The following is a 21887-nucleotide window of genomic DNA, read 5'->3' as shown; positions in this document are numbered from 1 at the left end:
CCAACCCCGACACTGCAGGACTAAGGCTGTTCCTGTTCGCCTGTGACATGAGCAACCCCACCTATTATCCCCCCCCCCCAAGGGCGTTTGCTGTCACCAACATTATTCGGGCCCTGGCTTTTATGTCACGATGAAGTTGGTTAACCTTCTTGTCTGGCCCATATTTTTTGAAAGGATGTGCAGTAATTGTGTCTGGGGGAAAAGGTGAAGATGTCATTGCTAGCTAAAGCGTTGCATATGAACAGTAGATATGATTGTATAACCTTTGGCGTGGGTGAGTTATTGAGTCAACTGCTCTTCCTGGCAGGACTGAATTGTTGCTGTCGGGTTTCCAGATAGGTGGGAGGATAATAGTCTTCAATCCCCAGACTAATGTTGAAGATTAGTCTGTCAGTCAAACAAAGTCCTTTAAAAAGGTCACATATAGAGACTTGCCTTGTGTGGTGGAAACTTTGGTCATCAGTGGCCATCTTCCCTAGATTGTTTAAATAGTCCTTTTTGATCGTCCATTTTATGGTTAGAGAAACTCCCTCTGGACGTTCAGTCATGGCTGACCATTTACATGCACACGAACCCACACACTACAGGAAAAGGCAACCCCCCGAAAACCCCAATAGCCTCTTAAAAACATTTATTTATTCAGTCAGTAATGTCAGAGAGATGTTTTTAAGCCGACGTTTTTATCTTAAAAGGACTTTTTTCTTGTACAAACATTCTTCCATCTCATAATAATCATAAACCTCAAAAGTGTCGAGGTTATTCTGCTTGAAAGTTCAGAATAAGAAAATAAACAACACCACAGTTGGTGCTTTACAATCAATAGAATGCAATTTCTACTAACTCTATACATGTGCACACACTCCCCAACTTTAATGTCAAAGTGACAAGTAATTATTTCTTCAAATGAGCCCAATGTCATCGACCTTCAAACAGCTTTAGTGTATTATTACTAAAGAATCCCTGATGCTCTTTGGCCTTGATGTATAAATGAGGATGTACTGTGTATTTGTGTGTGCATTGTAACCCGGGCAATCATCAAGCCCTTCCATCAAAGCCAATCAAACCTGATTATGTCTTTCTAAAGCCAAATCAAAGATGGCTGGCGACCTCTTGCTCTCAAATCAAAGTTTGTATGCGTGCCGCGGGATGAGTCTGCGCTAATGTCAAGGTGAGCCGCGCCTCGAGCCATCTGTCGCACAGCTCATCACGCCTTATGCTACAACCCCCGTCCTCTGATCTCGCAAAACGCCTGACAGGCTAACTGTGAATTGGGAGCCGGCTGAGGACATGTTGCTTGTCAATCTCTTCCCCGATATGTGAAGTTAGCTTGCCACCCCTGACGTCACCTTACCACAGCTACGAGCAGAATCCAGGCCTGGTCTCATTGCTGTCCTGTGACACACGACCCGTGGGGCGTTGAATATTTGTTATTTCCTGTATCAGCTTCTTATAATGAACTGATGGCTTCCTTGGAGCTATATTCACACGTTGGTTCTGATTTGTTTCACCCTAGAAACCGAGCTCGGTGCGCATCGACCAACTGGACAGGGAGCAGTTCAACCCGGCCGTTATCACCTTCCCCGTCATCGTGCATTTTGGGATCCGGCCTGCTCAGCTCAGCTACGCCGGGGACCCTCAGTAAGAAACACACACACACACACACACACACACACACACACACACACACACACACACACACACACACACACACACACACACACACTAGATGAATGCAGATCTCCCACCTGCTGCGTATCATCTCTCTCCTTCCCTCTGCCTCTTATTCACTGTCGTTCTCCCCGGACACTGTAAGGCAATATCTCGTGACGCACGTCAAGAGTGTCAAAAAGGAGGGGAGATGGATAGATGGAAACACAGGGAGTAGAAGAAAGAGCAAAACGAGTGGCGTGACATTTTCACATGCGCCGTCACGGGTTGGGCATCCGCTGGGTGGCTCCGCCGTGGGACCCGCCGTCTGGTGAATAGTAATGCCACACGCCGCAGGGCTGCAGCAGGGAATACTGTACTTTGCTGCTGCATAATTAACCAAAGCAGTGTATTAGATCATCTGAGCCACCGCGGCCCCCGAGGTGTTCAGAGACCATGCGGCAACAACGCGTCAAAAGTCTGAACACAACTCGGTCTAAATTTAAACCTGTGTCTTTTTCTTTTTCAACTCGGATGTTCAGTGTCAATCAGGAAGTGGAGCTGATGAAGACACAAACAAGAGGCTGGTCGTTAGGAAATCCATTTAGGCAGAACTAGTTTGCGACTAATGTCCGCTCTCCCCCGCCGCTTAGATTTTAGCTGCGTGTCCACCGAGCTCACTCATCCCTGTGCACCCTGCTGCCATGTCAAACTTCTCAAAGCCGGTAGACGACGACAAATTTATGGACGTTCTGGGACATCATTAGCAGATGCAGAAACGAGTAGTAAGCGACCGGTGGAAAAGGATTTCCTACAACTGCTAATGATGCGTGTAGCGAGGGCAGGAGTCGGTGTTGATTGCGGCGGTGATGCCACAGAGAGGAAGCTCTGGGCCTCGGCAGAAGCATATATTAACTCGGGAGACTGAAGGAGATGTGTTGTCTTCCTCCCCCCTTCTCACTGGCCGCTACTCGAGCATCTCCAGCTCCATCACGACAGCTGAGGCAAGGCTGACGACAGGTCTGAGGTCAGGCAATGTAAAGAAAAGAACAGGACAGGCAACTCCAGCAAGAGAGGGAAGAGAGAAACATAGAGGGAGGGGAGAGGAAGGTAATGTCAGTTTAATATGTCAGCCTAATTGAATAAGTCTCTTTCTGTTAAAGTAATGGCAAGCTACATTCCTGTAACACGCACCATAACACAAGAACACACATATTCCCTCCGAGTGGCAGGGTCTCTCCTCTCTCAGCCATGAAGTTGAGCACATAATTAACATACTTATTTTGTTCTCGCATCGGCACTCTGCAGACAGTGAAGTAGTTAATTTCCTGAGTGCTGCGCGACGTTTTTCTTCGTCTTAAACTCTAGTAGCTTGTTCAAGTAATATTTATGTGATTTTCAAAATGGTTGTTCTCTATTTTCCTCATGATTGTACACACTTCAGGAGTAGAAAACAACTGCGTGAGTCCACTTCAGGTGGAAAATTAAATTATCTTCAGGTTTTCCCTGCTGTGCGTAAAAGAATGGACCGTTCCAAACATTCGCACTTCATTCTGCTCGTCACCTTTTTGAGTGACGAACAACACGAGTCAGAACATCGTTTGTATATTTCTCAAGAAAGTCTAGCAAGAAGCCGGGGATGAGCGTCCAAACGGCCCTAAATACTTCAAAACTATTTTAAAAATGTATCCCTAGTTTTCAGTTATTCCTTTGTCTTCATCTTTCTTGTCCATCAGAGGCCTATGAACTAATGATCAGATAGATAGATTTGTTCTGTCTGCAAAAGTCAGGGCTAGTTTAAGTAGAGAAATGTCTGCGCGTTCACGTAACAGATACCTGTGTTAAAGCGCTTAAAAGCCAGCGGATAGATGAAGCCTGCCATGCTACAGATACCATTCCTGAAAAGGACTCGAGATAGGACACAGAACAGACGAGTGGGGAGGGAGGGGGGGGCAGAAAAGGAAGAAGCAGCATATGCTAATGCAAGCATGTGCAGAGAGCGGCGGCGCAGCTACCCTGAGACGCAGCGGATCTACGGAAAGGTCATTGGAGCGGATTGGGGACGAGGAGGCCTCCCAGGCTGGGGAGACTCTCTCTCTCTGTCTCTCTCTCTCTCGCTCTCTCTCTCTCTCTCTCTCTCTCTCTCACTTCCCCTCTGTCTCTCGCCCGCTCTTGCTGCCTCTGTGCGGAGGTGGTGGTGAGCTGATAATCGGGGCGGTAAAGCCGTCTCATTCCCTCGTCTCAGTCTCTAATGAAGTCCCCACCATTAAAGCTCTATAATTCTTCTATTCCACGGTCCACCCCCACTTCCCTCCTTTCCTTGCTCCCTTCCCTCTCTCTCCTCTCTGTGCCTTTCTCTCTGTCAATGCACCATCCTATCCCCCAAACCCCTGGCACCTCACCCCTCCATCCCACCAATCATAATTGAATAACTCTGGGTAAATGAGGAGAAAGTCTCCTGAATGGGAGCAGAACGGTCACACTCGGCCCTCAGTGCATCAATCAGGAGGTCTGATTGAAAAGAGAGGGAAGTGGAGTGGGGGGGGGTGAGGTGGTTAGTATGATGGCTACATGTCACCTTGCCGATAACTCCCTGGGTCCTTTCAGATGCAAATGAGGGCAAAGACAATGGGGTTTTTATAGAAAATGAGAATTAGGAGGTTACGAGACGCGTCGGGGCCACTCGTATGTTTCATGACTTACAGCTTTTTACGAGAAAAAATAAAATAAGATGAAGAGCATTTCATTAGTCTGTCTTTGTGCGTGGACCTCTCCTTGCAGTTCAAACAGTGCACATTTGAAACACAGACTCCCGCAATACCGGCCGCAGGCAACTGTTAAATTATGTTTAATGTCGGGCAAGCTGCGGATGAAATATTGATGTGTTGTGAGAATGAGGGGGGAGATGGACTCCTGTGAGCCTGACACCTCCCTCTCTGCTCTCTTGTCAGGTACCAGAAGCTGTGGAAGAGCTACGTCAAACTACGCCACCTGCTGGCCAACAGCCCCAAGGTCAAGCAGATCGACAAGCAGAAGCTGACGCAGAGAGAGGTGGGTTGAAAGGAAGAAAAAGAAGATATTATTTCCCTTTCTTCTTTTGTCTCGCTCACATTTTTTACATTGTCAAGTGGCCTGCTCTTGTTATGTGGACGCGGTGCAATACGCTTTCAATTTAAATGTTTTGGGAGCTCATTTCCCGCAGATATGAAAGGTTACGCTGGAGCATTTGCACTCTCTGCAGAAACAAGAGCCAAACTATTTCTTTTATTCCTGCTGTGAACTCCGATTCAAATGCAGCTTATCTGGAACTCGCCGCTGCTAATCGGAATTATTGCCTGGAAGAAACAAGGATGCTGTTTCACTAAAGAAAAGTGACTTACAAAGGCAACATTGTTCTTCTGGTTTTCTAGTTTTTTTCTGTAGAAAACGCTGCCTTGCATTCAAACATTAAAGGATATGGCACTACAGAGGGATATTTAAATATGGCATCCAGGGCTTTACTTTGAAAACATTCATTTGCACATGAATGCCATGTACATACATATACATGTTATTTGATGTTGGAAACTGTATTTCTGATGGTAATAAAATGTAACATTTATCAGTCAAGCCTTTGCAGATACGAGAAACAATCTCCCCTTTATTATTTACACACCGGTCATTCTTAATTGCTGGTTTTATGTCCTTACATCCACCTGTTTAAATATCATTATTATTGGCTATAATTACGTCTGTACGGAAGAGGATCGGGCCACATGAGAATTATATGTATATTTTTTTAGATCTGATCAAAAGTGATTTTGTTCTGTTCTGAGATGAAGTCAGAATTCTGAAAAAACCCAAACAAAGAGGAAATATACGTGGCCCTAATCGTCATCCGTACAAAAGGAATTAAAGCCAATAATAATTATATTTGAACGTGAACCGGCTGGAGGCCCTAATCTTTTCCCGTTTTTATTTTAGGTATTAATATTCCCCCTTGACTTTTGTCTTTTTCTTACTTTTAATAATGCATAATTTAGACGAATGTGCAGCTCAGAGTAAAACTGCTGTACCTGCTCTCTTGAGTTGAGTGTTAAGGTCAAACCCCCCCCCGGGACTGAGAATGAGAAAGGTTCAGGTTTGGTGAGGTAATGACCATGTGGCCACAGGGAGTCTCAGCGCGCAGGGGTGTGTGTGTGTGTGTGGCCCACAAGTAGCTGCGAACAAGCTCTTTGTGCCGTCATATCTCTCTGGTAGTTACCTCTGTAACTTCCCAACTGCTTTATCACTATCGAAAGCTCTAAGTGCTCCTCTTGCTTTGATACACTCTGAACCAATAATGAGGAAGAACTCAGAGCTCAATCAGCTTGTTTCCCAGGTACCTCGGCGAAAGCCCTGTGGCTAACAAGCCCCGACAATCCTACTGTCAACCTGCACCGGAGCAATTAGCGTATCCCAAACACACACACACACACACACACACACACACACACACACACACACACACACACACACACACACACACACACACACACACACACACACACACCCTGGGCCCATCAGACTCCACCACAAAGCATTAGCCATGTCAGTGTGTCCTCGTTGCAGTGGACGTGTGGCATCGCTACTTATTTAACGCCCCAGGGAACACTCAAGCTTCCTCTGTAAATGGTCTTCTGAAAAGGCGTTTTTCCACCATTAAGAATCACCCTGTCAGAGGTGTTCGCTCCACGGCAGTGCTGCTCCAACCGGCTCTTCGATGCCTGTGCGCTCAGTGTGGACAACACACAGCTCCAGAGAGGGGGTGCGTTTTGGCTAGAACTGGCCTTCACACCAGGGAGCGGGCACCCATTTCCAAACCCCATGCTGAGTGCGGGGAGGGTTGTGTGTGTGGGCGGAGGGGGTGTGGCGTTAAGAGTGTGTGTGTTGCCCAGATGGATTTTGTGCTAAGAAACTCAGCCAAACGCATGACTGGGTTTCAAACATGCGGACCGATATTGTCTTCAGAAAACAATCCTTTTAAGATTGAATTCACATTTTTTGTTGTGCTTGGATTCCACTTGGTTGACAGTCTTTACAATATAAGGACAAGCAGAACACATGTTGTAAAACATTTGTGTGACTGTATTGAAAACGAATGGCACTTTTACTATCTCAAATCTCTAATTTGAATAAGTATTCAGCCCCGGCCGTCACTTCTTTGGCAGTGACTTCAGCATTGAGTCTTCTCTCTCAGCTCGGCATATGTGGATTTGGGGATTTTCTCTGATTCTGCCTTGCAGATTTGGCCAAGCTCAGTTGAGCTGTATGAGGAGCATCTTTAAAAAGATATCTTCGAATAATTCCACGCATTTTCCATTGCTATCAATTCTGGGCTTCAGCTGGGCCACACAAGAACTTAACACGACAGGGATCAACATTGACTTCAAGGAATTAGCTCTTGGTTGCCAAACTGAAATTATATTTTTAGTAACCTTATAGACTTAAGAAAATGTGCAGTTATCAGATTCATTATTGAAAAAGGACAAAGTAAGGAACTGGTTGCCAATTTCTCAAAATGGTAATAAAAGAAGTGTACTTTATATTGTTTTCACAGCTTTTATCCTTATGATTGTAATAAAATAAGGCTACATACATCACTACAGATAGCCTCATTAAAAGGAAGGTAGGTCTTTATTTACTCTTTAAAACAAACAGACATAAGAACTATAGAGAGCTTACAGTACCTTTCTACCATCCAGAGGCAGTGAGTTCCAAAGTATAGGGGCATCAAATCAGAAGGCACTCTCATCCACACTTATATGGGACACATAAGGTTCATTTCAAATAGAAAGCAGTGGAGTGCCTCAACATAAAATGAGTGCAAATCTCTGATCTAGGGAGAAGCAAAGTCATTTATAGCTTCATAAACAAGTGGAACAACTTTAAAACCGATTCTCAAGCATACAGGTAGCCAAAGCGTTTTTTGAGAATCCAAACTAGTTTTTGAAAAAGGGAAATACAGTAGCTTAGTAATTAGTAGTAGTTAGTAATTCACCATCTTTTCCTAGTTAACAAAGGTCTGTCTTTGGCAAAATGCAAATGCACAAGAAAGCAGGGGAAGCACACATGCATGCAACAGATGGCTCCAGCCTTGTGCAGGCAGTGCATCTCAGACAGTGTCTTTGGTGTTTGACCTCAACCTGATCCAAAACACAAACACTCCTTCTCTCCTCCAAACGATGTGATGATAAAAGTCAAACGAGCCGTGCCCCGTCTGTCTGACCCTGCAGAAAGTTAGTCTCTCCGCCTCCTCCCCTCGCTGCACAATTGTTTACTTTTGTTGTACTTCTGTCCATTCCATGACCCTGTAGAAAGCCTTGCATAACAGAGCATTTACATATCATTCGCTGTGATAACTGCTTTCCATATACAGTGGCTGGCTGTCCACGGAAAAAAAGATTGTGCTGTGTGCGGTTGCGCGTGCTCATGTTGCACGTGGGCGAGCTTGTTCACTTTGATACGCAGTTCAAAGTAGGATGGCATTATTTATTCATGCCCTTTGTTGTTCTTATTTCCTCTGCGAGTCAAAGAATTCCTGGCGTTCCATTTTAGGCAGATCACGGCTAACTCTGGCACAGTCGATAAATCTCAGCCGAGTGAGTGTGCACACACATTAGGAGGTGCACTCTGTCAATACATCTTCCATCTCCACTGTTATTTGTAGGACCCTCTTGTCTCAGAGCCCCCTCCCTAACTGAGTTTCCAGTTATTTGCTGTAGGTCTGACATGATGTGTGTGTCTGTAATGATTCCTCCTCCTGCTGCAGCTGCTGCTCCTGCTCTTGAGTGAGGGTCCTAATGGGCAGGCAGGTGCCTTGGCTCTTGGCGACTGGGGCTTGACGCCTCCATATTAGCCTTCCTCCACCCCCACTGCCTACAGCCATGCTGACCCACAGCAGTGCCTCAATTAGCCGGGGCCAGCAGAGCTGTCAGTGCCCTGTTGCTCCTGTCCACAGCGCTACAGTATTTATGTCATGCTATGGAGCTTTCACAATGTTGCATCTGCCAGCCCTTCTCTGTTGGGGGAGGTGAGGGGAGGGGTTTTTGAGGATGCGAGCTGTCCCCGAAGGCCGCAGCTGATCAATAATTGACTCGCTGATTGTTTGGCAGGAAGCTCTTCAGAAGATCCGTCAGAAGAACACCATGCGCCGCGAGGTGACAGTGGAGCTCAGCAGTCAGGGCTTCTGGAAGACCGGCATCCGCTCCGACGTCTGTCAGGTAACACAAAAAACACAGACATGTTCTGCACTGCATACTCCAAGATCTAACTCACGCTGAGATGTTTGTACTCACTGATACACACAGAAATACTTACACAAACATACGTAACATTTACATAATATATACATAACTACAATCTAAGGAGTGTCGTTTTTTTTGCTTAAAAATTGAATAAAGACACTTATTTTTAAAGTAAGGAAATTATTAAGATCAGAAATAAAAAAAATGTTGATAAAATAATACAAAAAGTGTTTAAAAAGTTTCATTAACAATTTTGTACATCTTCATAACAGACATCCAAGCAGTGTAAAAAAAGGGGTTTAAAAAAGAAACATAAACAATAATATTAATTGAGCTAATAGATGGTGTATGATAAGTGGAATTAAAAAACATTGGTTGATTAATACCATCTTTTTTTACCATTGTGGTTTCCAAGACATCGATGTTGTAGGACAGTGTAAGTTTCATTACCAAATCATTTTTAAAATTGTGAGCAATAAATGGATCCAATGTGCTCTCGTTGCAAATGCCCGCTCACCTACTGACACCAATCTGCACTCTGCTACGGCTATTAGCACTGAATCTTACACCAGGCTCTGTATCTGCAGGAAAAGAGTCTCGGCAATCTAAACAGCAGCCAGACCATGAACAGCCCTTGGAGTTATCAATAAAATATTAAAATCAATTCTGAAACCAACGGAGCCACTTCAGGGCACGTCAACACTAAGTGCTGTGGTCGTGTTTAATGGACAATTCTGCCTCCTTACATCCTTGTTTTTGTGGGCAGCAAAGGACAATTAGCAAAGTCTTTTTTTGGTGCACACACTTTGAGGTTTGAATATCCTCAAAGTCCTTGTTGAACATGTAATAACTTTGTAATACACCGCAATTATCCTTGTCACATACATGGAGAACTTCCACTCAGACGGACACACACCAGTGCTTATGGCCAGTCAGGGACTCGTCTTCTGATCTTTCTGCGCATTGCGTCACTTCTCCGTTTAAAGTGTCAAAATCTGTGTAAAGAGAGTGGACTCCCACAGAGCCTCGGAAGCCATACCCCTTCATCAAGTGATGTGTCTGACGTGACATTTTATTTATACTTCACAACCACTCTGATCTGTCGAGTGTGAATGTACCGTTATCTCTCCTCATGCTCTTATTTACAGCAGCCACATAAAGCACGATGGGATTTCATCTCCATATGGTCTCTCCAGGGAAGTGGGACAACATGTGCAGATCAGAGTTATAAAGGCGGGCCTAATGAGACTTGAACCATAACCCTGAATGTGTTAGTGCCATGCTTTGCCCACTGGAACACACGCAGCTGCATTTGTCCATGAATTTGTCAGTAAAAGTGTGCTTTAGTTCATAATTCTTTTATTTACTGTCTTTTCCAATATTTTCTGCCTGCTTCTCAGCAAAAATAATTGCCATCATCTTTTTCCCTCTAAAATAATTCCCACCCCTACGCGCAGCAAGGATACCCTACAGCTGATTTCACATTTGGAGAGGAATGACGGGAAGTTCTATCCCCGCAAACCAGACCTCTCTTACAGCAAGGTCTAGCAACGGAGGATCCGATCCATAATTGCCGCCCAATTATATTTGCTTCAAGCTGCACCGCTACGACTAATTGGTTCATGAATAATTTCAGTTCGAACTTCGGTGATGCACTCTGCACAACGTGTGACACGGACGAGATACAACGGCTAAACTGACCCATAGTTTCCCGATTCTCAAAAGCAGGATCTCTATTCGAACAGAACCAGCCCCCTCGTTACTGACTTCACTCGGACACACCGAGGTTGTTTCACTTGAAAGGCTCTGTCAAGGACCGGGAAGCACAATGGATTTATTTATTCATCAATGTATAAGGAAAAAAAAGTTACAATTAAATCTTTTTTTTCTTTTTTCACTGCTTTGTCCCTGATCACATCTGAAGGCGATCAGTCGATTTTACATTTCAAGGGAAGGCAGCTTGTTTTCCTTTCTACATCAGAGAAAATAAGTGTGGGCAGCTCTCTCTTTCTGCCACAGTGCGGTGCATTGATTCATCACTCACTCGTTACGTTAATCAGCCTACTTTTATATCACATAATCAACACAGTACATGGGTAAATACAACTCTCTACATTTGTATCGATGGCAGCAGGTAAGTAGGAAGTGGATACAGTCCTTAATGCACATTTTAATTGGTATTGTTGAATATAAAACATTTATATTTTCCTATAACGGTCTTTAACATTAAGTAGGAGTATTGAAAGCCTTGTTTGAATACTTGTATTTTACTCAAGTTGCTTGTATGACAGTTCAAATGTGAATTTTTTAAAATATAATTTACATAGCAGTTAGTGAAGTTTTATATACTGTATGTCTATACCGTGTTATACAATTATATATTTTAAATATTTGTATACAATGTGATATATATTTTTGGTCATATTGCCTAACCCTTTTCAAATGTTTCTATCCTGTGATTAACAAATGAATATGATTATATATAAGTCGAGACCATTTGATCACATTCCAGTTAATTAAATCATGATCCAGTGATTGAAAGTGCACTTTTTAAAATTCATTTCGCATATATTTCAGCCAGGGGAAAAGCAAAGTCAGACCACTGCTCCGCTGGGCCGGTGTCCAAACGGCCCAAACATCATCCGTGACAGTAAATTAGACATTTCCCACCTTTTAATTAGCAGAGTATCAACTCTAACAGCCCCCACTTCTCCTCTCTAACACACACACACACACACACACACACACACACACACACCCCGACAGTCATCAGAACAGGTCAGGAGCTCTAGACACGACCAGGGCCTGGCTCTGTTAATTGGCTGCTTAACAAGGCCTGGGGAGTGTGTTACCGCGGCCCTGGTGACGGCCCGGGGGCTCCGTGGCAATGCTGCTCGTAGCCGCCAGGCCCCGGGCCCCCTCCCCCCCCAGCAGCAGCACTAATTAAAACATGCATGGCTCTCATGTGGTGGCACGGGGTTAATGTGTGTACACCAGCCTTTGCTACAATTCCTCAGCCACCACTTACACCCGACTTGATAAGCCCCCCCCCCCCCCACTAATGGTTCTGTCTAATGGTTCTGTAGATTGGCTCTCTGACTGTCAGTGAGAATAGTCAGTGGTCAGCAAATTAGCCTGTTGCTGTTCCTTCTCACAATCCCCCGTCGATACGCGCTCCTCCTCCCCCTCCATTTTCACTTTTTCTTTCACTTTGTTGCGCTGAAACTTTCCCCCTCCCCTCTTTAATACATGAGGGTCAGAGGGGGCTGTCAGTGTGTGTCCGAATGTAAGAGTGTCAACATGTCGAAATGGTCTTCGATTTCACTGTCCTGTCCAAATGTGAATTTCCCTCCTTTCTGTCATTCCCTCTCACAGCGCTGCGATTGGGTTTTTGATTATTTCATCTCTCTCTTGCAGAGCACCACTTAATAAATAATGACCGGCTGATTGATTTCTCCCCGCCTTTTCCCTCCATCAAGCCCTCTCCCTTTCTTTCAATCTCTTCATCACACTTTCTCTCAAAACACGCTCCGCAAGCACATCTCTCATATAAGTCATGATTCCTATTCTCTATCTCTTCCTGTTTTTTTCCCCTTTCCAATTGTGTCTCCCTTTGCTACCTTCTCACTCGCACTTTTTTCTGATAGATGTCTCTGTCCCCTACAGCACGCCATGATGCTGCCTGTTCTCACCCATCACATCCGGTACCACCAGTGTCTGATGCACCTGGATGAGCTGATCGGCTACGTCTTCAAGGAGCGCTGCCTCCTTCAGGTAAGGCACAGTCACGACAGCTCCTTACTCACAAAGTGCGACCCCAAGCTGCACTATTTAAAGGCTGTCATAGTTGATCACTAACAGGATATAGGTAGCCAAATCCCTGGGGTTCTCTCAGACAGGGTGCAATGTACAGCCAGTTAGATAGCATGATAAAAAAAAAAGTTTTGTGCAGAGATCCAGCGTTTGCCTCATTACCGTGCCCAGTCCACCTCTGCAGGGATAGTTCAGGTGGAAACCGGAGCTCAGAAGTCAACTAAGGTAACCCACACACCGGCCTGAGTCACATCTCTGCAACGAGCCGCTCGGGCCCGCTGTGAGCCGCGGTGACAGTAGTCAGGACAACAACAGCCTCCTCCGTAACGCCAGCTTCTCCCCTGTCGGGTCTGCAGCCTCAAGCTGTGTGTTGCTGTAGCAAGCCCCCCGGCCGCCTCCAACAATATCGAAGAGCTGTCATAACCTGATACATTAGAAATCAATGTGTTGTAGCCTATACATAGTTAAAAAGGAGAAGGATGCATTAAGATTCGCTCAATGCTCCGTGTGTGTCTGCGCGTGTTCGCACGTATCGATCGGAGATTGACCTTTTTGTCGTTTGTATAATGACGACCCATCATTACGAGCGTTAAAAAGGGAACGCTGACCCGCCGCGAGGCCACCCGACGGACGACAGGCTGCGTGGCTTTCATCGAAGAGACGCCAATTTGAGCCTGAAATCTGCCGCCTCTCGAGAGAAGTTAATGGGTCTGTCCCCCCCCTCTACTCTCATTCAATTCCTTCATCTTTCAAAAGAGACAAACAAAAGAAAAACAATCAGTTTGATCATGACAGCTCCCATACAGTCCTCTGCAGTGTGTTACCTGGCTGTCTGTCTCCATCGCAATTCTATCCACTTAAGTGTGAACACCATGACACTGCTGTTTGTGTGTGTGTGTATATATGTTTGTGTGTGTGTGTGTGTGTGTGTGTTTGTATATATGTTTGTGTGTGTGTGTGTGTGTGTGTGTGTGTGTGTATATATGTTTGTGTGTGTGTGTTCATAAAGCCAAGGCTGTCAGCAGTTCACCACTTCTGGGACTGAAATGACCCAAGGAGGGAGCCATCATTGCTTGGCTTACAGTACATTCCTCGTATACTACACACACACACACAGCGACTAATGTCCCACAGAACACACACTCTGTGCCCAGATAGGTTTGGACAGGACTGCATGAGTGCGACGGTGCTTCTTCAAAAAGCCCTCTCTGAGTCAAACTGATTTCAGATCTGCCATCACATCCCATTTCCCCTTTTCTGATGACATGATCATATTTAATCAGAGGAATGTTTTCCTGTGGCAGGTTATGAGAAGAGCTGCAGCTAACAAATATTTTAGTAATCACATATTCTATGGACTATTCCTTGATAGAGTAAAAAATAAATTGTGTAAGAAATACTATAGCTTTTTATAAAGAAGCAATATTACATTTTCAAAAGAGACCTTAAGACTGATCCACTTATTTGTATTGCTTGATTGCATTACATAATATTATCTAAATAAAATAACAACAGGCACTTCTGCAGCTCCCTGGAATTAACATGAATCAAAGAGTGTTAATCGCTAAACAGAGTATACCTTGTACAAGTCTAAAGTGTTGCACATGTTTTGACATTTCTATTTTGACACATTTAACACACACTGAGTGTTAATGAGACATACTGTGGGTTACACTTAAAGGGGTATTTCTGCAGAGGAACAGGCTGTCATTCTTGGTTTGGGGCAGTGGAAGAGCTATTTCAGAATGGGATTTTTTGTTCTGGCTTTGAAGGTTAATGAGCTGTACTCCCATTAAAGGCAAGCTATATTTTGCTTCGAAGAGATGAAAGCAGCAGATCATTCGGGAAACAGAGTTTTGTGGGTCTGCACAGAAATCAATGCTTGTTTCCAGCTCGCACTGTAATTTAATGAAATCATATCTGGGAATCAAACACGCAGGGAGAACACATGTCCGAAGTGTATGATCACTGTGTACATTCAGTCAGTTAATCCATTGGACATCACTCGATTCTCTGTGCAGCCACACACCTGCTATTTCAGTACAGAATGGCAATGTGATCTTTGCATGGGGCAACTTCCAAAAAAGACAGGCAGAGAGCGGGAGCCTCTGCACTCAGACCCCCCCCCCATACCCGCCTGGCTCCAGTGGTGCCGCGGCCCTTTGAAGCTCCTCTTCTGAGAGCCTCGCTGTTAAACATTTAACATTTAAAACATGGGTAGGGGCAGGTGGGTTGGAGATGAAGAGACATGTGTTCATGGTCGCCACATGCTCCCGCATCCCAACATCCACCAGACCCTCGTAATCACCCTCCTCCCTGTTGCTCCATCCCCGTCCCTCACTTTTGACCCATGCTGACAGGATGAGAGGCATCACAGAAGATCTCAATAATTTATCCGTACAAGTCCTCGGCCCCGGCTCGCATGCTTTTGTTTGCGTGCCCCCACCATTGAGGCTCTTCACTGAGTGCCACGGTCTTTTATGCTTTTTCGTTATTCAGAATGTTATTCATACCCAGCCATAGGATTGGGACGCCCGTCTATTTCATGCATTTTTCAGGCTTTAACATGTGCTTATATTTCTGAGCATGTTTGAATATTCCAAATGTTAAATATTACATAACAATTCTAGGGGATGGCCTTTTATAGCAATGTTACATAAGGGCTGCACACCCAGCTGTTAAAGGGAACATTCACCCACAACTTTGTTTTTCTCGCTTGCTTACACGATGAACAAAGAATCAAGAAAAGTCTTCATGAATTCAAACAAATGGATTATGCGCTAAGAACTCAAAATACTACTGTAAGGCCAATGCAACTACAAACAAACTTATGCGATTTTGCTTTAACATAAACAAATCTGATATTTCAATATTTGATTCCAGTCTCTTTTCTTTACCCCCGAGTCTTCATCTACCTGTGCATATCCAATAATGCAGTGCACGGTGATAAAGAGCTTTTCTGTTTGCCCATCAGTTTCTCCGCATGTGGGTTCAGGAACACGCTTTCCACTCAAGTCTGCCGCTCCCAACTGACTGATGATGTTTACTCCCATTTAGCCAAAGGCAGTTGAGCAGCAGCTGAGGCAGTGATCACTAAATCCAAATCCCTCCGATACGTTACGCAGTCATTATGTTGACAGGAACAGTTGCAGACGTCAATCCGCCCCACAGATTCAACTTAAAAGCCAATACCGTTGTTGAATGTTGTCCGTAACTGTGATGGACCTGCGGTGTTTACCGAGTGTGTTATTTTTGATGGGATTCCTGTCGAGTACCCAAATCTGTAGTTGAGGCTGTGTAGTAGGTGGTCATCGGCTTCTGTCTGACATTCGCACAACGGGAGTTGAATGTGGAAATAGACATTTGGTGTTGTTTTTATTTATTTGTATCAAACTGTCAACACGGCGCTGAGAATTGCTAGATTTATTTTTGTGTCATGTCAAATAACTCGCTTTCTTTCTTCTTAACCACAGAAAAAAATACAATTGCTGTTGAATCTGTCGCCTCGGTGTTCAAGGCAACAAAGCTGAAGGCCTCTTGAGCAACTATAAATATTGAAACCTCTCTGTTAACTTTTACATATATATCTCATTGGAGCTTGAAATTGATTTGAAGTTGGCTGAAAGGAGACAAGCATTTTGAAAAGCAAGCCCCGGGGGGAGAGTAGTCGGAGTTTTCTTTCGTGTTTTTTTGGCTGAGATTAACATTCTACTAATGTAAGATTGATAAAGGCTTGACATATCCTACTGAGCCCTATCTTTTGCCTTTTTATTCCCCGAGTGAATTTGAGATGTTCAGCCGCGGCAGTCTTTCTAGGCACAGCAGTTTTTCGTCCTTTTCAAACAAAACTGAATGTCGACTAATACGTTTCCTTCAGGCTTATTTCCCACTTTTGCCTGTCTTTACAGGTTTGAAAGTTAAAGTTATTAATTTTCATATAGACAACCTGACTGTGACGAAGAGGCATGAGGGAGCTTTCTCTTCCTGTGTCCTCACCTAAGCACCACTCCCTCTCTTCTGTTCCTTCGAGCGATTTCTGATCCGACATTATTAGACTGATTTGCTTTGAACTGTGTTACCGTTTGTAATTAGTCATTAGACAAAACGAGGAAATGGAACGCATCAGGCTCTGTTGAGGGTATTCATGCAAATTAAGAATCTGGTTGCGGTTGACTTTTTCAAAACAAATCGGGCCCTCGAGTCGTTTCCTAACCACTTTTCCTCAACCTCAGTGGAAAAACACCATGGGCTATTAGGACTATAGGACTATTCATCAGGACTTAGGAAAAGAGACTGAACTGGGTGACGCCATCCTGATGCAACAGCTAATGTTATTGATTATTATATTGATGATTTGCCGTTCGCATACACATACGAACCCACTTATCAATCACGTCCTCGGTAAACTGTTGAATTATGCAATTTTAAATGTTGCAGCCGCACAGACTTTGAGAAGCATTCTCTTCTTTCCTTTTGTAAAGGATGATCCCAGTATCCTATGCTAAAGGATACAATAAAGGAAGCATCGAAGCTCCTTTCCTGTAATTTAGAGGATTCTAACAGATCTTATCATGGCTGCCAGTTGGCTAATACTTCCAGGCCATTTCAATCCATTGAGTGCATTTGTAAGCAGAAGGGACTTTTCCATCGCGACCCTGTTCTGGCCCTTTCACCTTCTTTGAAAAGTGTCACCTCACCCCTCTTTGCAACTCTCTTCTCTCTCCTCCAGCTCGCCATGACTCACCCCAGTCACCACCTGAACTTCGGTATGAATCCTGATCACGCCCGCAACTCCCTCTCCAACTGTGGCATCCGCCAGCCGAAGTACGGAGACAGGAAGGTCCACCACATGTACATGAGGAAGAAAGGTGGGTCCCTCTTCCTTTTCATGCCAATTCTTCCCTGCCTTGTTTCTATTTTTACTGTCAAATGACCACTCTATCCCTCACCTCTCCCCGGGGATTTTTCTTCCAGGAATCAACACATTGATTAACATCATGTCTCGGCTGGGGCAGGATGACCCCTCCCCCTCCAGGTAGGCCTCCTGCAGCCACATATCTGTTCACGCTACCACTGACCACAGGGGCAATCAAAGGGACAATCATTGTGATTAATACACCCAGCGGGCCTGCTGACAAGAAAATTAACTTGAACTGTGAGAGAATGGACATCACATGGGAAATGAAATGAGCTCATTTTAAGAGCAACGGCTACTTATGATTGAACGTGAGCTACTGTTATTCTCTGATGTGTGTTAGACCATCTGTCACACTACTTTTTCAACTTTCCTCCCCCCGTCCCGTCTCCTCCTCACCCCCAGGATCAATCACAACGAGAGACTGGAGTTCCTGGGTGATGCCGTAGTCGAGTTCCTCACCAGGTGAGAAAGCGCTCTCCGCATCTTTGATAGACACATGCGCTAATTGAAGCCGACTACAACNATAAATTATTCATCAACAAGTTTGTCTTATATTTAATAAAGTAATAAAGAGAGTCCCAACATATTTGAAATCAATCTCAAATTGTAGGAACAGAGCAACCACAAGTGGATAAATAAGTTATGTTTCCAGAACACAGCTAACAGTCCCTTCATATAAAAGAAAGCAAAACAAGCCAACCAATCCTACCCATAAATTCTCTTAGACACAGGGTGTTTCTCAATGTCGGGGAAGGCTGCTCCAGAGCCACTATTTCAAGGATGCTACGTCATCGAGACCCGCCGAACGACTGTTCCAATGGCCAGGATGCTTGGAATTCTACCGAGGCCGGTGTCCTTCGTTGCGGGACATTTCGAGCCTGCACATGTATCCTCCGCAGTTTTAAAATCCCCACAATGCTTTGCGCACGGACCAATTTCCAAATCTTTGGCGGAAATCGCGCTCCATTTAAGGCGGGGCCTCTCATATGACACACACCTGCACACCTGTTCCACCGTTCTTCGTTTTCCGAGGCTAGGAAGGATTCTTGCCTCGCTTCTGAAGCAACTGAGGCACATGTGCTACCAAGGAAGCGTCCTCGACATTGAGAAACACCCACTGTCTAAACATTCCCACCATTAAACCATAACTTCCTCCACTACTTAACCATATGTATTTGATCTGACTTCCTTTTGCCAGACAGCATATCTTCTACTATAAACAACTCATTTGTAGCCTTGTATGCCAACACTTCACAGCCTGAATGAATTTTGTCACTGAGTTACACAGGACACTGCTCCCGCTCCTTTCAGCAGGAACAGTGTTACAAAAAAGGTGGTTGTCCTCTGTTTCTCTTGTTATCTCTAGCCATGTTTTGCCTTCCTCTGCCTCCCTTCTTTGATTGTTAGCGTCTGACGAGACATGCTTGGCCTACGCTCTGGCCCTCTGAATTATTTATCAGCTTCTTGTCCAGTTAAATGGGTACAGCAGATCCAGCCAACTGCCTTGTGCACCTCCAGTGAGCACGGTCCTCAGAGGCTATCTGTGCCTCTGCTTTCCAGCCAACAGAATATTTTGCACATTTAAATAGCCCTAACACAGGGAGTAAGTGTCGGACAGAAGGGGTTACGGCCTGTTTAAAAAAAGGAAAAGAAAGTCCACTGACAATATTTGTGTTCCTTCTTCTGGAAAAGTTAACATTTAATTAGGAGTACATAAGTTCAGGTGCATTTTTAAATTAGTAATGATTATTAAAGATGAAAGCCTGACGGGCAAACCAGAAGTCATCTTTGGAATAGTATTAAGAATAAATTGTTTTGAGTTAATATCACTTGAATTTTTTCGCATTTTTCTCCCATCAGATTTAGAACCACTGCTGCTGAACTTGTGAATGAATAAGTTTCAGAGTTAAGAGAAAGAGATCCAGCTTTCATGTCCACTTAATGAAGCTTTGATGTACGGCACGCTCAGTGAGGTCGATAGTTCACCGCTTTAAAAAAAAAAAAGGAAGGCCTTTTTCTCTTTGAAACAACATCTTCTGATTAAAATACACAATGTTCTCCTAAATGAAGAGAACCATGTAGCCCAGTTAGCCACTCTGTGTGACTGACACTTCATCCAGCGAACCAGAATCTCTGCTATAATTATTTTTCATTGCACACAAGTGTTTTTTATTAATTCCAAGTGCTTTGTTTTCACAATAACACCACAATAGCCTGACAAATATACCTGTCATGAATTTGGAAAACAGAGCACCACCTGCTTTCCTCTCTTTGCATTGATTAGAAATGACTGAATTAAATGGCCTGCTTTAATTCAAATGAAATCAAATGATACGCCGCGGTTAGGGAGACGCTGGACCGTAATGAAAATGGAACTTGCTCGCCCGGAACCCAGCTGTGGAACCGCTGAAGCGTCCGCGGACCTCTCTGGGATCCAACACAGACCTGGAAAGGCTTCAATATCTGGAAAATTAATTAGGAGGTCTTGTCAAAATTGGTATATCCACGATGAGGCGATTAAAAAAATAAATAAATCTAGTAACCGTTTTTATCTTACCACATAATTAATTAGGGAAAGTTGTACAACACCTTTCTTCATTGGAAATTCTCATTTGTGTTCGATTTGGCCACTTTACACAATACATTTCTGTGTAAAGTTGTCTTACACTTGACTCTATGATGAATGGCAGCAAGAAAGTGTTTTAAAACGCCCAAATCGAACTTGCTTTAAGCTGTAGCTCTCCTGCTCTCTAACTTAAAATGTCTCCAAACCGTTAAATCTGACATCAAGTGACTTGTACTTGAACTTTTCTTTTTTCTTTTAATGTCTCCATCCACAGTGTCCACTTGTACTACTTGTTTCCCGGTCTGGAGGAGGGCGGCCTGGCCACCTACAGAACAGCCATCGTGCAGAACCAGCACTTAGCCATGCTAGCCAAGGTAAACCGGTAACCCGTACCTGTGAAAGGTCTGCGAACTGACAGGAGAAAATGTCTGAGACAGTGTTCTTTTTTTCTTGTCCTGCCGTTATGACATTGCCTCTTTTTAAGGGGACACTTGGGAAAAGGGTAATTTTGTCTTGCTGCCATACCTTACCTTTTTTTTCTGCCCCCTCAGGTTTGTAATTGGAGTTAAAAGGTTGTTGTTTTGGAGTGCTAGACTAGTGCGGCTTGGGTCCCTATGGGCCCCTAGAAGTCTTCCTGAAACACTCTCCAGTTCCTGTTATCGCTGGGCCCCCTTTCTTCCCTCCTTCCCTCTCTCGCTGGCAGCGCAGTACAGCCAAGCCGCACTCACTGGCACGTTTGTAAAGAACACAACAATAATCGTCCCGTGATGTGGAGAAAGCAATTAAAAGCTTCAATCTTTCATGTTGCTCCCCGCTGAATACAAAGATGCAGCCGCCCGAATCTGCATTAGTGCTGTGTAGCAGTTTGGCTTGTTTCAATTTGCCGCTCGCGGTAAAGTGAGTGTGATACAGTGCTCAACGTTGCCAAATTGTTTACCAGGCTCCTCTAAAGCCGTCTGCTCAAGAACACTCACAATTATCTTTTCAAAAAAATATCTTCAGCGAGCTACGGCACAATCCGCCACTTCACTTGGAAGGCTTAAAAGTCAGACCGGGTTCCCTCTGAGTTGGAGTATTTATGAATTGTGATTTAATTTGTGTGTGCAATCACAGGGGGTGGGATACCACCAACAGTTATCAGCCATAATTAAATAGCACCCTGACTGTTTTTTGCCGGGTATTCCTCTGTGGTGCACTGCCAGGAAAATCAAGTTAGGCTACTGTTGAAGCGGCTCAAAGAAAAAGTTGCAGAAAGTTTGACTGACCCAGAGTCCCAACCAACACAGCATTATTTACAGCAGGACATTTCCATATAGCAATTATTTTTTAGCCTATTTTGCATGAAGAATTGCTTCAACAAATAATAATTTTACTTTGTTGTGAAGATGTTTTTCTGTAGTTAGAGTAATCAATTAGCCAACTATTCATTGCCAAACTAGCGACAACAAAAACATAAAGATATAATCGGACAATGACAGTACTGGTAGTAATAATATTGTTAAAATACCATATTATGTACTATTTAGCGTTATTGTAAGTACTAGAGTAAATTATATGTCTTTATTTTTTGAAGAGGCCCTATGCTTTTTGAAGTTTTCCCTTTCCTGTAGTGTGTTATATAGGTTTCTGTGCATGTCAATGGTCTACAGAGGCTATAATCCCAAGTCCCCCCCCCCCC

At 44.1% G+C, this 21887-nt stretch overlaps 1 protein-coding gene across 1 annotated transcript in view; it reads left to right on the top strand.

Moving 5' to 3' along the window:
* Positions 1-21887, top strand: part of drosha (drosha ribonuclease III) — a 90099-nt gene that overhangs the window by 16561 nt on the left and 51651 nt on the right. Inside the window, exons 13-20 of the mRNA XM_010789741.1 lie at positions 1514-1638; positions 4599-4698; positions 8781-8888; positions 12579-12686; positions 17455-17593; positions 17700-17760; positions 18046-18105; positions 20484-20583. Coding sequence (XP_010788043.1) covers positions 1514-1638; positions 4599-4698; positions 8781-8888; positions 12579-12686; positions 17455-17593; positions 17700-17760; positions 18046-18105; positions 20484-20583 — 801 coding nt within the window. The remainder of the gene's footprint in view (positions 1-1513; positions 1639-4598; positions 4699-8780; positions 8889-12578; positions 12687-17454; positions 17594-17699; positions 17761-18045; positions 18106-20483; positions 20584-21887) is intronic.

Source organism: Notothenia coriiceps, unplaced genomic scaffold (genome assembly GCF_000735185.1).
Source record: "Notothenia coriiceps isolate Sejong01 unplaced genomic scaffold, NC01 NC01_scaffold00033296, whole genome shotgun sequence".
NCBI lineage: Eukaryota > Metazoa > Chordata > Actinopteri > Perciformes > Nototheniidae > Notothenia > Notothenia coriiceps.
The sequence above is the reverse complement of the archived record's forward strand: the minus strand, read 5'-3'. Positions and strand labels throughout refer to the sequence as shown.